The following is a 14974-nucleotide window of genomic DNA, read 5'->3' as shown; positions in this document are numbered from 1 at the left end:
GGCGCAGGCCTATAATTCCAGTGACTCTGGCTGAAGCAGGAGAATCTCAAGTTCAAGGCCAGCCTGGAAAACTTGGCTAGACCGTGCCTCAAAATTAAAAAAAAATATGGGGCTGGGGGTGTAGGTCAGTGCTAAAGCACCCATGGATTCAATCTTTAGCACCAAAAAAAGAATTATATATATATATATATATAAAATAACTGAAAAAAAATATATATATATATATAAATAAAATAATTGAAATGACCATCTGTCAGGTGTGCAAGAGAGAGTCTATACTTTTTTTTTTTTTTTTGGTAATAACCTGAGTTCCTAGCCAATTGAAACAATTTCACCTTTTCAAAAACAGTCTGATTTAGTGTAGCTGAGCCAGGAAAATCATAGTTGCTTTCAGTGATCCAGCTGAAGTAACCCTGGTTTTCCTTTCTCCAACTGTGTTGATGCTATAGAAAATGCCTCCTGAAGACGGTGCTTTACCTGTTTGTCATTAATAGAGTGCTTTTCGATTTCCTTCTTGGCCTGCAACAGCCTGTCCTGAAAGCAACACAGAACAATTAGAGCTGGTGACTGCATGCCTGACTGCTGGTTTGCTGAAAAGGACAGAAAAAGCAATTGTTTGTATAAGTATTTCTTAAATTCCATAAACTACACAGGACAGCACCTTCATTGAGTAGCTACAGGCCCCAGTCCATGAGAGAAAGAATCAAAATATTTCAAGCTATGAATACATGATAGCCCATTTTCAAATTTATTGCAGAGAAATAGAAAAATAAACAAATTCAAATTGTGAATACTCGGCATGGATTGCTGATGGTGGCTCTAACAAATGTTTTGATCTGACACTATTTAGCAGTGCTGGAAAACGTGAGCGGCTTCACACAGCTGCAGGTGTGCGGGTGCTGGTAAGCCACCATCCAAAGGCCCCCAACGAGAGAAGGGTAAAGCTATGCCCGGCCCATTTCAGAAAACCACTCCTTGACAAGGCAAGCTACCCAGGCAAATGAGTAATTTTCCCAAGGTTTCAATTTTGTTTGTTTTGCTTATTTTTGAGAAAAAAAAAAGATATAGTTTACAGAATCTTAATCTGCGACAGAAGTAACTTAAATATATCCTGAGAAGATAGAAAAGAACAAAAAGGGAGTGGGGTAATTCCCCAGGACACACAAGGTTTCCAATCATGCGTGTGTCTATAATAAAATGATATTGTTCTTTTCATAAAGATACACATAGGACAGCCAAGATCGGTATGAAAAATTACATTAGAAGATAAAGAATTTCTCAAAGCCCAGAGGCTCCCACGAGCTACACCCCCCAATCCCATCATAATGTAGTTCCAGCGAGGAGCTACACCCCCCAATCCCATCATAATGTAGTTCCAGCGAGGAGAGGTGTCCCCTGCCGGACACCTGCAGCACGGGCCTCCCCTACTACTCTTTCATTCATCTTGCATTGAGGACCAGCCTTGTGAAAAAGCTCACAAAATGCATCTTATTGAATCTGTGCTTCCATTCATGTAAGGTGGCTTCCCGGCCAAAGCAAATTAATTATTAGAGAGTCAAAGTATAAATAAAAGGTAGCTAATTCTGCCTTTCCCAGTTTTTGAGAAACAAAAAGTTATGGGTGACAAGCCTGATTCTGGGTCATAATCTGAACACTGTCCCCCGAGGTCCACCCTGGCCTGCCTTTCCCAGGGGCCCTGTTCAGCCGACCACCCCTACTGAAGCGGTTCATCCCAAAGCCAGGAGGCCATGCTCGCACTACCATCCTCTCTGTCCTTCCCTCATTTCTTCATTCAACAAATCTGTCTTGAGCACCTGCTGTGCACCAAGCATTAAGCTCTATGCTCTGCGCCCAAGAGCAGTGGACACAGTCACAGCCACTTCCTCAGCCTGGCGTGGGGTCAAGAGGACTTTAGGACTGTTCTTATGCACACAGTGTGACTGCTCTGTCCTCTAAAACAACTGTGGCAAGACTAACAGACCCTGAGAAAAAAGAGAAAACAGACCCTGCATCAACCTGGAGTAGAAAATACGTTTGGCCCTAAGTGTCAGGAGGGATGAGAGTCCCGTGGTGCGTGGATTTCACTAGAGATGTATATTCATCACGCCATCAGCAGTCATAGACAAACACTCCACGCCTTTGGGCTTCAGCTTTAGAATGTGAAACACCTACACACCTTCGGGTGTCAGCTTCAGAATCACTGCTGCCAGCACTTTCAGCCTCCTAATGCCCAGGTGCGCTGCTTAACCACACCTCAGCCTATCTCCAGATCCACAATGTCTACGGTAATGTTGTCTGATATGCTACTGCCACTAAATAGATACTTGGTGAGCTGATCTGACTTCAACAGAGAAGTCCTAGGCCTACACACAGAGAAAAGAACCAGTAGTTTAAGTATCACAGTCACATCAGGGAGGGGAGCACTTCCCAGGACAGCTGTGAGTACTAGAACTCTTGGCACAGCGTCTCTGCTTAATTTAAAGCACAATAAGTAAGTCAGCAATAATGAACCAAGAACACCTACCTCATTTCGTGCAACCAGAGTTATAAATGCTCCTTGTTTATAGCACTCAATTGCAATGCACTTTCCAATGCCACTGGAACCTCCTGTAACCTATGAACAAAATAATGACATCTTAGCACTTCCAAACGTTCCTCCATAGGAAGTTCATTAAAATCATTATGATGGGATCGGGGGGTATAGCTCAGTGGTAGAACACTTGCCTACACACATGAAGCCCAGGGCTCTACCCCCAGCAGAACAGAGCATAATAGAATAGAACAGAGTAATTATTAGGGGTTCTACAAGAACTGCCCAGTGAGTTAGTGCAAGCATGAAGAACTATACTGTCAGCAGAGCCAACTGTTTTGTTTTCAGTGCTGAACTGTAAAGCACACACCTATAATTTTCTGAGTTCACTAGAGGGAAAGCTAATAAATAATGTATTAGTCTGCCTTGAATTCAAAATCCACATGAATTTTCTTGCCTTACTGCACATCTATATAATACTACATCTACAACAGATTGAAAGAGTGGTCACCTGTGCATATCTTGTATTTTAAATGACTCCTTATTATATATGATCAGAATATACTGAAATACCACACTTTTCTTCCTCAGTTCCATTTACCCTTCCATCACAGGGCCTTTGCACGTTCTATTTTTCTTGCTACCAATGCTTTCCTCCTGCTCTTTTTATGTGGGTGGCACCTACTTACCCAGCCAATCTCAGCTCACACACTATTTCCTCAGGTAAGCATTCACTGTAGCTTGATATACCCCCAGCCCACTCTTTAGAACTGCATTCTTTTTTCTTTACTTTATGGTACTCACACAACCCAACAGTCATACATCTGTGTGACTGTTTGATTCACAATCATTTCTCCCATCACCATCCCACAAACTCCACAGAAATCCCAATGCTATTTCCATTCTCCACTATATGCCTAGCACTTGGCACAGGGGAGACTCTACATATTTCACTTAATCAGACAAATGCAGAGCTGTCTTTCTAGTCATTGTCCTGTTATGCCAGGTAACTATTAATGGGTACAGAGGTGGGGCTTTCCCTGGGAGAAGCATTTCTTACATGATATGGAGTCTCGGGGTAAAATGGAGTCTGTTTGGTCACTGCCCATATAGCCTGCCCCATAACAGTTCCTATGCCAATTATATATCTCAAGATACTACATCCTGCTTTTTAAAAGATTATATACAGGGCTGGGCTTAGGGGTACATGTGTGAGATGCTGGATTCCATCCCCAGGTCTGGCAAAAAAAAAAAAAAAAAAGTCATAAAGTCTATGACAAAAAACTAAAGACTTTATAATATTACGTTAAAGAGCAGTTTCAAAATATAGCTATTTCCCTACAGTCAGCCCTTCAGGTTATTTTGAATATTTTACTGTTAGATATAAATCATGCTTTAGGGAACGTCTCCTATCCCGTGACTTCAACACCATGAAACCCCTCCCACACCGAGGCTTATCTCCTTGTGACTTGCAGGCACCCTTCATTTCTCCTAACCTCAACTGGCCACCAGTGGAGAGATTTCTCTGGTGGATAATTAACCAATTATCTATAGAAGGTTATTATAAAAATGAGCCCGTGGCCTGGGCTGAAAGCAGGCTCTGAGGAAGTCTTTACTATCAGGATGTTTCACGGGTTGTTTTGGTTTATTAGATTTCACCAGATAGCAACTAGAAGGGGCCCTAAAAATGTCCCTGTTTTATGATTCTGTGATTCTGTCCTTGCTGCTAAACTGTCCCTCCACCCTATGTCACTCACACACCTCTACTTCCAAACCCTTCTGACCCTGCAGAGCTCAGTCCAAATGTCCCCTCCTTCATGAAGCTTCTCCTGACTCTGTCACAAAGTCCTGCCCTTACCTGTCGATGTCTGCCTGTGAAGTGACTTTACTGACATCCTGGCTCCCTCCAGATTCCACTCAGTTCCTTAAGGACAAATGCCAAGTGCACTTGATCTCTCTCATTCCTAGCACAGAACCTTGCAACAAGCAGTCACTAAATAAACATTTGCCTACATTATTTTGCAAAATGGAATGTGATGCCATTTCCCTAGAAAACAGGATGCTGAAAGAACTTGTAAACTTATTATTATAAAATCAATTAATGCAAGTGGAAATTATGAGTTATTGAGAAAATTTATATGCTGTGTGGATATTAGCTATAGTTATGGCTGTCCTTTTTCTAGGCTGTATGTAGGGAAGTTAGCTATGTAAATTTGCTGCAGGGCAAAAAATAAGGCTTAAACCCTGTAATTTTTAAGATTTTTGTATAACAGGAGTAGGACTTCCACTTCCGGGTCAAGGTTCTTGGGAAACTACCTTCTAGTCAAGCCAGCTAATTCTTAGAAGGTATCCAAAAACACACTAAGGCCAACTCTGGGCTGTGTTACTCTGAATGTTGCAACTACATGTAGGGGACTTTCAAAATGGCTATAAAAAAAATGGCAAATGCATATTGTCTGACAAGTAGTAACCCAAGTGGGGGACACTAAAGTGACCAGTTTAATTTCCTTTCTGTATCACTCCTCTTACTGCCCATTGCAAAACTGTTTCAATGTTACTCTCTCTTTAATTACACCTTATAATCCTTACTGGGAGCAACAGGAGCTGGCTTACTGCCACCAAAGCTGCTCCCCATCATCCAAAAAAAAAAAAAAAGGGAGGACTGAAACACGCACCAGTGTGTGACATGTGCTGCCTGGGGTCACTACCTACAGACAGATAGCACCGGTGCAGAGGAATCGTCCTATAATTGGTAAATAGCTCCAAATCCTTCATGCTGCCACACTGGCTGACAGTCTGAAGATTAGCTCCTGTGCTGCTCTATGCCTAACAAATCTCAAGTAAATTACACTTTACTCTTTTGAGGATATTAAAAAAGACAGATGGTGAGATCATGTGAATTATTCATGTCAAGCTCACATCCTTTTTAGTGGTTGTATATGTATGTTATTTTTAGTATTAAAGTGGGACAAGAAATTCCTTGTCTGTCCCAACAGACAGGACACTTGTTATCTTACCTGTGACCTGGAACTTAATGGGAAAGAAGACTAGCATCAGGGTTGAATAAACTTTCTTATAAATACTGAATTAAAATTTTCATTCCAATTTTGGTTTTGCATTTTTCCCCTAAGTTCTTCTCTGCAAGCACAAGTTCTGAAAGAATCCAACTTTTAAAGCCAGGTTTTGAGGCACAAGTTCTCTTGTGGATGTGAACCATTCAGAACCTGGTGTGATTATTAGATTTTACTCCCTCTCTCTAGTCAATCTACACCCAACTCCTCATCTTCCACATCAGGAACAGCAGGAGCTGAAAATAATCCCATAGTTTAAAAAAGAAAGAAAGAAAAGAAACAGAAAGAAAGAAAATACATTTTATCATTCACAAACCCTAGTTCAGACTTAAAGCACACTAAAATAAATAACCACCCTATTTTGATTTTGTAACAGTCCAGTGGAGAGGTGAGATGGCAGCAACAGGTATATGTCACCTCAGGCACTAAGATGATATACACTGCCAACTTAGTGACTAGCTCTCCTTATTCATAACTCCGGGCCTCAGTGAGCCTCAGGCTGTGGGGTCCAAACAAGAAAGCTGGCGAGAAAGCCAGTGCTGACTGACAGTGAAGCCCTGGGCACAGGGGACAGGCATCCTCTGGGTTTTCGAAAGGTGCCACACTTGCAGAATAGGGACAAGGGAGCTTCCGGTGAAAAACCAAACTATTCACATCTCCTTCGTCCCGAAGCCCTAGCCACGTCATTTAGCTCATTCTTTCGACTCTGAAATAGTGGCAAAGAATCTCACCGAAGCAGCAATCACGGACACCGAGCTGCGCTCACAGACAGGCAGTGCAGACCCGACAGAGCCGCCCTTGCCTGCCAGACCACTGGGTTCCGCGAGCAGTTTCCCCCAGGTGAGTCACTTCCTGCACTCCTTTGGCAACTGTCCTTTTTGTCCCTCGCACGGGCCACCCTCCAGTCCCGAGCCTCCTCGGCGGGTCCTGATGGCTCGTGACCCCCTTCCCTGCGGTCCACCCTCTCGACCCTGCAGGCCGTGGCTGCCCTCCCCTAGGTCGGCGCGGCACCTTGCGCGCCGCCGACCGCTGCGTCCTTGGCAAAGTTTCTCAGCCACTCTGTTGACTCATCAGGAAAGCCGAGGACCAAAACATCTACATCCCAGGGATGCTCTGGGCACCAAGGAGCAGCTACTGAGGCCCTGGAGCCCGACAACCCCGTCGGCTGGAGTTGATCCCGTCCACCGCAATCTGGCCCCGGGGAGAGCCAGATGCCACGGAGGGCGGGTCCTCGAGGCCGGGCGCCCGGCCCGGAGGGGCAGTGCCAGGGTGGACGGCGGCAGGTGACTCCCCTTTTGCCGTCCATTCCCGGGGACCACGGCCTGGAGGAAGGCTCGTCGGCCTCGGTCGCGGGTTGGCGGAACGGACCGGGAGGTCTGGGCGCAGCAACAGGAGGCCACTCACCACTACGTGCGCCCCTGGCAGGGCGAGAGGCTTGGGGCTGATGAGCGGAGACACCATGTAGAGCAGCAGCACGAAGGCCACGAGGAAGGCGGCGGCCAGCAGCAGCATCGCTCGGCCGAACCGCGGGCCGCGGCGGGCGGAGCTGCACAGGCTCGGGCGCCCAGGCGCGCGGCAGCAGCGGCAGCACTAGCAGCGGCTGCGGCTGAGGCTGGGGGATCACGCGCGGCCGGCGCAGCAGGAGCCGAAGTGTTTGGGTTTGCGGACGAGGGCGGGACGCAGGCCGAGGGGAAGAGGAGGAGCCGGAGAGGGGCGCACCGGGGCGGGGCGGCGCGGCGCAGCAAGGCGCGGCCAGTGGTGGGGAGGCCGTCAGACTCGCAGCAAGGGGCCTGGAGGTCTCCACCCCGCAAGGTGGGGACCCTGCAACCTCTAATCGCAGGTGGGGCCTCCCCGCGCTAGGTGAGCGAGCGACCCTGGGCAGCGCCGCCTCGGAGCGCTGCTGGGAAGGGCCTGGGTGACTTGCTCCGGGAGTGCGCTGAGGTTGCGTCTTAGGACCCCGCAGAGTAGGTTTCCAGCCCTTCCTTCGCCCGGCGCGAGGCCGAGGGCCGCCACCCCTCCATCCTGGGAGTTCCGCCGCCTAGCGACCCGGCCGGCCCGGCCTAGGGGGTGCCCGAGAGCATTCTAAACAGTGGCTGTAGGATCTCGGATCGTGCTCGGTGTGCAGGCCAGAGATTAAACGCTGAATCCGAGGTTCCAGTTCATGTTTCCTGGCGAACTTAGAAAAATGGTCACAGCCCACTTTCATTTTTTCAGAGGACCGGGAAAGCCTTCGCAAGGAGTTTTGAAAAATCACTAAGATGATTTGGTTTCTTTGAGCTCAGAGTTCAACTTTCCAAGGCAGGTTCAAAACTAAACAAGTCAGCTTTATGGGGATCTAATTCACGTACCTATAAATATGCAATTCACCAATTTAATGTGCATGATAACTGGCATTTAATAGTCACAGTTGTGCAACTGTCATCACAATTTCATTCCATTTTGTTACACCCCCAAAGTAGTGTAATCATTAGCACTCACTCCCCATTTTCTCCCAAACCCTGCCCAGCCCTACGCAATCACTAATCAGTCTACAGATTTGTCTATTCTGGATATTTCATATAAATAGAAACATAATAATATGTAACCCTGTATCTGGATTCTTAGCACGTTTTCAAGGTTCATTCGTGGTAAACAATGTGTAATATTATTTTTTATTGCCAAATAATATTCTATTTTATGGCAATATTGTGTTTTATTTTTCCATTCATTCACCGTCATTAGGTGGTTTCCACTTTTTTGGAATGTGGGATGTAGCTTGGGGTTAGTGTGCTTGCTTTTGTCTAGCGTATTTGAAACCCTGGGATCAATCTCCAGTATATCCTGCCCCGCTCACTACACCTGTGGTACTATGAGCATTTATGTACACGTTATTGTGTGGACATACCTTTTAAATTCTCTTGGGTGTAGATCTAGGAGTGGAATTAACCAGATCTCATGGGAACTCTGCTTAACCAATTGAGGGATTACAGACTTTGCCAAAGTAACTGTACCATTTTACACTCCCATCAACACTTTATGTGAGTTCCCTTTTCTCTACATTCTCACTAATGTTGGTTATCTGTGGTCATACTGTGGTTTTGATGTGCATAAGGCATATATTTTTGTTTGCTTACTTAAAAAAAAAGGAAATGCTATTATAGTACAAATACCAAAGAGCTAAAGAGCAAAAGGAATTGAGTTTTCTTCTTTCTTGACTTACTGTCCAGAATTAAACTGTGAGATTCGAGGGTATAGTCCTCAAGACTTCTAAACCTGTTGGAAGTTTGAGGAGGGGTCTCCAAACCACCTTCAGTGTGATGGTTTGTTGGAGGAGTTCATAGAACTCTTTGAAAGCTATTACACTCATGATTATAGTTTATTACAGGGAAAGGGCCCAGATCAAAATCAGCCTAGGAAAGAAGTACATAGGACAAAGTCTAGAGGGTTCTAAATATAGACCTTCTGTTGTCATCTCCCATGGAATTAGGCTGTGTTTCCTTCCCAGTATTGATGCTTGAAATACTGCCTACCAGGGGAGCTCACCTGAGCCTCTTGTGTGAAGAGTTTTTACTGGGGCCTCCCAGAAACCAAGGACAGAGACCAGACCTTCTCTCAAGACAATGCTGAATTCTTAACTACACAAGCCTGGCAAAGTTCTCTCACAGCAAAACAAACACGTGCCTAACACCTAGAAGAACCAGTTTGTAATCAGAGGCTTTTAACTCAATTTCCCAATACATTTGACCATCAGGGTATTAATAATCTCACACACGATGCCAGTGTGACACTGTATCACCATATGGTAGTAAACGTAACCTCCAATATAAGAGTCAAAAAGTAGTGGTTCATTAGAGTTCTGAGCATCCAGCAATAGTTGGTCCAGCTCATCATCGTAGCATATAACCAAAGTGTCTCCCAGAACAATGCCACTCAGGCTGGCAAGTTTCCATTTGACCCTTTTGGGGCTCAGAGAATTATACCTCAAAGAATATGGCACTTTGGAGCACAGTAAGAGTTTGTCCAAAAGGAAAAGCTTATCTTGCTTCTGCCCACGCAAGCTTAGGAAGAGACTCCCTGGAATACCCTTATCTGTATTCAGAGCAGACTGCAAAAAGAAACACAGTTGCCTTCCACCCCCACCCCAATCCCATCATCTATCAGGAAAGAAGACAGAAATGTAACCACACCTGGATGGACTCTCATATGACATCTGTCTCTCAGGCTCATTCAGATTCCAAAAAGAATATTTTTACAAGCTATTTTCTGTTTTATTTTCCCCTAATAATCATCCATAACTCCTCAAAATTGTCTGCATTCTTCATTTCCCCTTCCCCTACAGAAAAAAAGGGGTATATATATATGGTTCTGAGTGAGGCTTAGCTAGTGGGTAACTACCTCCTGTGATAAGCCCTATGCTCTGTTTTCCCTTTTGCACATGAATAAAATGTTTTTGATTTCTCTCCTATTTAATATTTGTTCGTTTGTTCCAGTGAAACTTCAGAGGAAAGAGGACATTTCCCTGGCCCCTGCAATTCTATCAGTTTCCCCAATCAGGATAGGTTCCTCATCCTTCAGGAATCTGGTATAATTGAGCTAAGAAATAATATTGTATTTGATTCCTGAGTATGTTAAGGCGCTGGATCTCAGATCAGGTCCTGGAACAGAAAAAGGACATGCGAGGACAAGTTGTTGAAACTACAAGTTGTAGTCTGGCTATTGTTGTCGTACTAAGGAAAATTTCTTTGTGTGAATCAGTGCATCAGCTTTATAGGTTTCCTTTAGAGGATGTTCTTGGGCTACATAGGAACTCTCCATCTTTGATTACTTCTGCCCATTCAGGTACTGATCTGTAATAAATATCCTCCTCTAAACTCCAGCTCTGGCTGTTTCTGGGGAACCAACCTGTGGACATACACCATACAAACCTTAACCAGACAACCTCCCTTCTTAGGTATTATGAAATCCAGATGTGAATTGCTTTTTTCAAATTTTTACATTTGAATTATATGAAAGGTAAAAGGAACCTGGTTAGAGTCTAGGATTCTAGATCCAACTGCAATAAAAAAGAAAAAAGTGTACTTTTGGTATTATTCTAGAATAATTTATGAAACCTCAAGTGTTTGCTGGCCCTTTGTTGTTTTATGGACATTAAATGGTCTTGTTCTGCATACCAGCCGGGGCTCTTCTCTGAACAGTTGTAGTGTAAAATACGTGTAACTATTAATTTGATAGGTTTAGCAAAGAAAAGCTCCAAAGCGCAAGCCAACCAAATTTGATCTTATTCCAGGTTACCCAGTTGTGCTTCCAGGTCATCAGCAACTACAGGACCAGGCCAGGGTGAGGTGAATGAGGCACTCAGTCCACTCTGGCACAAAATCAAGGAGATGCAAACAAACATGCAGTAATCAAGATCAATAATATTTTAAGACAATAGCCTTTATAAAAACAAAATTAATGAAAAAAATTTACAATGAAAAATATCAAAATTTTTAATAAAATTTTTTAAAACATGACTGACTGAATGAAAAACAACTTTGTAATGGGTTTACTTACATTCTTACTGCCATCATCTCCTTCATGGTCCATATTAATTATTGATTACAGTGTTTTTCCCGATTTAGAAAATAATAAATGTACTCATTAGAATGGCGATTATAAAAGAAAGCCAAACTCAAGTGGACAAGGACAAGTGTTGACAAGGATGTAGCAACTGCATTGTTGGTAGGAATATAGAATGGCGTAGCCACTGTGGAAAAGTTTGATGGGTCCTCAGAAAGTTAAACATAGAATGACCACGTGACCCAGCAGTTCCATTGCTAGTTGTGTACCTAAAAGAATGGAAACCAGGAACTCCAATGGATACTTGCATAACAATGTTAATAGCAATAGTATTCACAATAGCTAAAGGTGGAAAAACCCAAATGTGCACCTGCAGATAGATTCATAAACATAATATGGTATGTTCACACAATGGAATAGTATTCAGTCTTAAGAGGGAATAAAATTCTGCCCCAAACTACAACATGACTGAAACATGAAGACATGATAGCAGTGAAACAAGCCAGACACTAAAGGCTGAATATATAAGAGAAATCTTACAATATTCAGCCTGCTGTGTCTGACTTACTTCACTTAGCACAATGTAGAAATAGAAAAATTCATAGAGTCAGAAAGTAGACTAGAGATTACCAAGGGCTGGAGAGGTGGGAAAGCAGGAGTGGGGGGGGGGGTGGGATATTGTTTAATGGGTACAGAGCTTCTGTTTGGGATAATGAGAAAGTTCTTGAAATGGTTAGTGCCGTTGGTTGAACAATGCTGTGAGTGTACTTAATGCCACTAAACTATACACTTAAAAACGGTTACAATGGTAAATTTTATGTTATATATACATAATAAAAAAAAATGCCTAATTCATAACATTTAGAAAATAAAGAAAAAATTTAAATCCCTCTTAATTCAATGTCAGAGAGGAGGGGTTGGGGGTAGACAGGCCATTTGCATTTGGCTCTGGACTTGCCTCAGGACACTTCTCCAGGTGACCTCATAATTCTTGGAAGGTTTATTTCAATAATCATCTTTCCTCTTATGTGAAAGTAGACAGGAATTTTTGTGCTCCCTTATAGCAGAATCACCTAAAAAAATACTTTCCTTTCTCATAGTTCTCCCTACCAACAAATCCTTGTCCCAAATCACTGAAGAGATTAATGCTTTTGAGAGCAACAAGAGAGAAGGACATTCGAATGCAGGGAGGGGGGCACAGGTCTCAACTCACCAGGGTGTTGATGATGGTCTAGGTCGAACCTATCAGTCCCCCTACCCCGGGGGCAGCAAGCTGGGCAGGTGGCTGAGCCCAAATAGGATGGCAGGCTTGGGCCTTGGCAGGCACTAAGCAGCTGCAGCCTTGACAGAGGTTCTTATGCTTCATTCCTGGTGTAGAAAGGGAATGCTGCGAGAGGCCTATGCACTTACACAATAAAAATGTTGGTGACAGACTTGAGGGATCAGAGGTTTATCTCCCATTCTGGGGACCATAGAACACTCTTGGATTTTGGTACAATCCTTTGAGAAAGCAGAAGTCAAATAAAGACTAACAGATCTTTCCTGACAGCATGGCAGACCTGGATTTAGTGATAATGTAAAGGGATGATTTGAGGGAGCAGTCGACATCACTTTGAAGTTACTTGGGGAGTGCCCAAGACTTAAACATTCACTGCAAGCTGGAGAGTCACCTAACAGTAAAACAAGAATTGTCAAAGTGTTTTATCTACTTTGTAGTTAAATCTAAAGTAGAAGGCATCTGGGAAAAGTAATGTTCTGTGTAAAAGAGGGGTGTGTGTGTGTGTATGTGTACTTTTACTAAGCTTCTAGAAATATTGCCCTGGAAAGAAATAGCTATTGATAGCTGTACCCACACTATACCTGTTAACCACTTGTAGCATCACCCTTCCCATTCCCATGTAGCTACTACCAACTTCTTCCATTTTAATATTTTCATTTAATAATCTCGAGCTTTTTTGCATGTCAGTACTTTTTCATGTAATCACATTTTGTTTAATATGGTGTTTCAAAAGTTTTGTGATCTGAATTACAAAGTATGACATCTTAATTTTTTTTTTTTTTTTTTTAGTTGTAGAGGAACACATGTCTTTATTTATTTTTGTGGTGCTGAGGATTAAACTCTAGGCCTCATGTGCCAGGCAAGCACTTTACCACTGAGCCACAACCCCAGCCCCACAAAGTATATTTTAGGCCTTTAAGAATGTGCTGACGATTTTATAAGTCTTTGGAAAACAGGACTGAAATATGCAAGTCTTACAGTTTTGGCAATCTTTCAAGACACAGCTATTCCAAAATCTAAAGTATCTACATTGGAATATCTTATAGCCAAGAATGGTGTCTGATTGTAACAGAGGGAGCTACATGACTTTGTTCACAGATTATTCACAGATCTGTCTTAAGTGTATGGGAAATGCAGAGATTCTATGATTGTACGTTTTCAAAATTGGCTCCATGCTTTGCCTCTTCCAAAATTAAAGTTCATTCTTCATTCCTTTTTTTTTTAAAAAAAATTTTTTAGTTGTAGATGGACACAATATCTTTATTTCACCTATTTATTTTTTATGTGGTGCTGAGGATCAGACCCAGTGCCCCAGGCATATGAAGCAAGTTCACTACACTGAGCCACAACCCCAGACCATCCTTCATTCTTATTTAACCACATTTGCTTTGTGTGAGTATGTGTGTGCATACTTTTTGCTGAATAATTTCTAAGTAAGGTGAGAACAATCTTAGCATGGTAATTCATTCCTTAAGTGCATACTTCAGCATGGATCTCCTAAATTAAGGGCACAGCCCAACCAACACAATCAATGCCATTATCATGTCCAAGACAGTTCAGAACAATTCCATAATATTGTATCAGTCCATATTCATATTTTTCACTTGCACCAAAATTCTTTTACAATTTTTTCCAAACTAGGATCTAATCAAGGTTCAAATATCCTGTTATTATCTTCAATTTCATTTAATTTAGGTGAGAAGAGTACCTCAAGCTTTTCTTCTCTCCTAATGACATTGGCGTTTTCTATAAACCAGGCCAGTCATTTTCTAGAATGACCTACGTTCTCTTTTGTCTGATTGTTTCCTTGTGGTGCTATATATTTTTCTCTCCCCAGCATTTTCTGTAACCCAACAATTAGGACTACTGCTTGATTAGACACAGATTACACATTTTTGGTAAGAGAACTTCATGAAATGTATTTCATGTTGCATCTCACTTGGAAGCACATCCCTATCTTCCAACTCACATGCTCTTCCAATGTCATCTTGACATTCCTCCCAGTGTCCCGTGGGACCCTTGTCCTCTTCCCTTCAAATTGGGTGGGATTCTGTGACTATTTCAACCAACAGGCTATAGCAGAAGTGACATTATATGACTTGTGAGGCTAGCTCACAGGGGGTGGTAACAGCTTGGCTTTGCTGCCTGGCACACTTGCTCCTGTAGAATTGTCACAGCCACGAGACAGCAGCCTGACTGCCCTGAGGTCACCATGCTGTGTGGAAGCCCAAGCTTGTCCATGGGGAGAAATCACTCCAAGAGGCCTTGAGCTGTGCTACCAGCTCCCAGAAGCTTGGCCCCTGCTATTCCAGCTCCTGGCAGTGTCTAAATGCAACTGGCAAGGGACTCCTAACCAGAACTGCCCAGCCCAGCCCTTCCTAAATCCCCAATCCACAGAAACTGACAGAAAATAATTGTTACTTTAAATCTAAAGTTTTGGGATGTCTTGTAATGTTGTGATATGAACCACAATAATTGGAGTTACCTGCATGTCTTCTTATACTCATCAGTTTTTTGCCAGACATTATTATTTCTGTTCCTTTCACCTGTCAAAAG

At 43.2% G+C, this 14974-nt stretch overlaps 1 protein-coding gene across 1 annotated transcript in view; it reads right to left on the bottom strand.

Annotated features, from left to right (window-relative positions):
* The window catches only part of Kdsr (3-ketodihydrosphingosine reductase), a 33227-nt gene extending 25956 nt beyond the window's left edge, over window positions 1-7271 (bottom strand). The window contains exons 1-3 of the mRNA XM_027948982.2: window positions 7006-7271; window positions 2525-2614; window positions 478-534 (exon numbers count right to left, since the gene is read on the bottom strand). Coding sequence (XP_027804783.1) covers window positions 478-534; window positions 2525-2614; window positions 7006-7113 — 255 coding nt within the window. The 5' untranslated portion in view covers window positions 7114-7271. The remainder of the gene's footprint in view (window positions 1-477; window positions 535-2524; window positions 2615-7005) is intronic.
* Between the last annotated feature and the right edge of the window lie 7703 nt (window positions 7272-14974).

This window comes from Marmota flaviventris, chromosome 16, assembly GCF_047511675.1.
Source record: "Marmota flaviventris isolate mMarFla1 chromosome 16, mMarFla1.hap1, whole genome shotgun sequence".
NCBI classification, from domain to species: Eukaryota; Metazoa; Chordata; class Mammalia; order Rodentia; family Sciuridae; genus Marmota; species Marmota flaviventris.
Note: the sequence above shows the minus strand (reverse complement) of the source record. Positions and strands in the feature narration are given on the sequence as shown.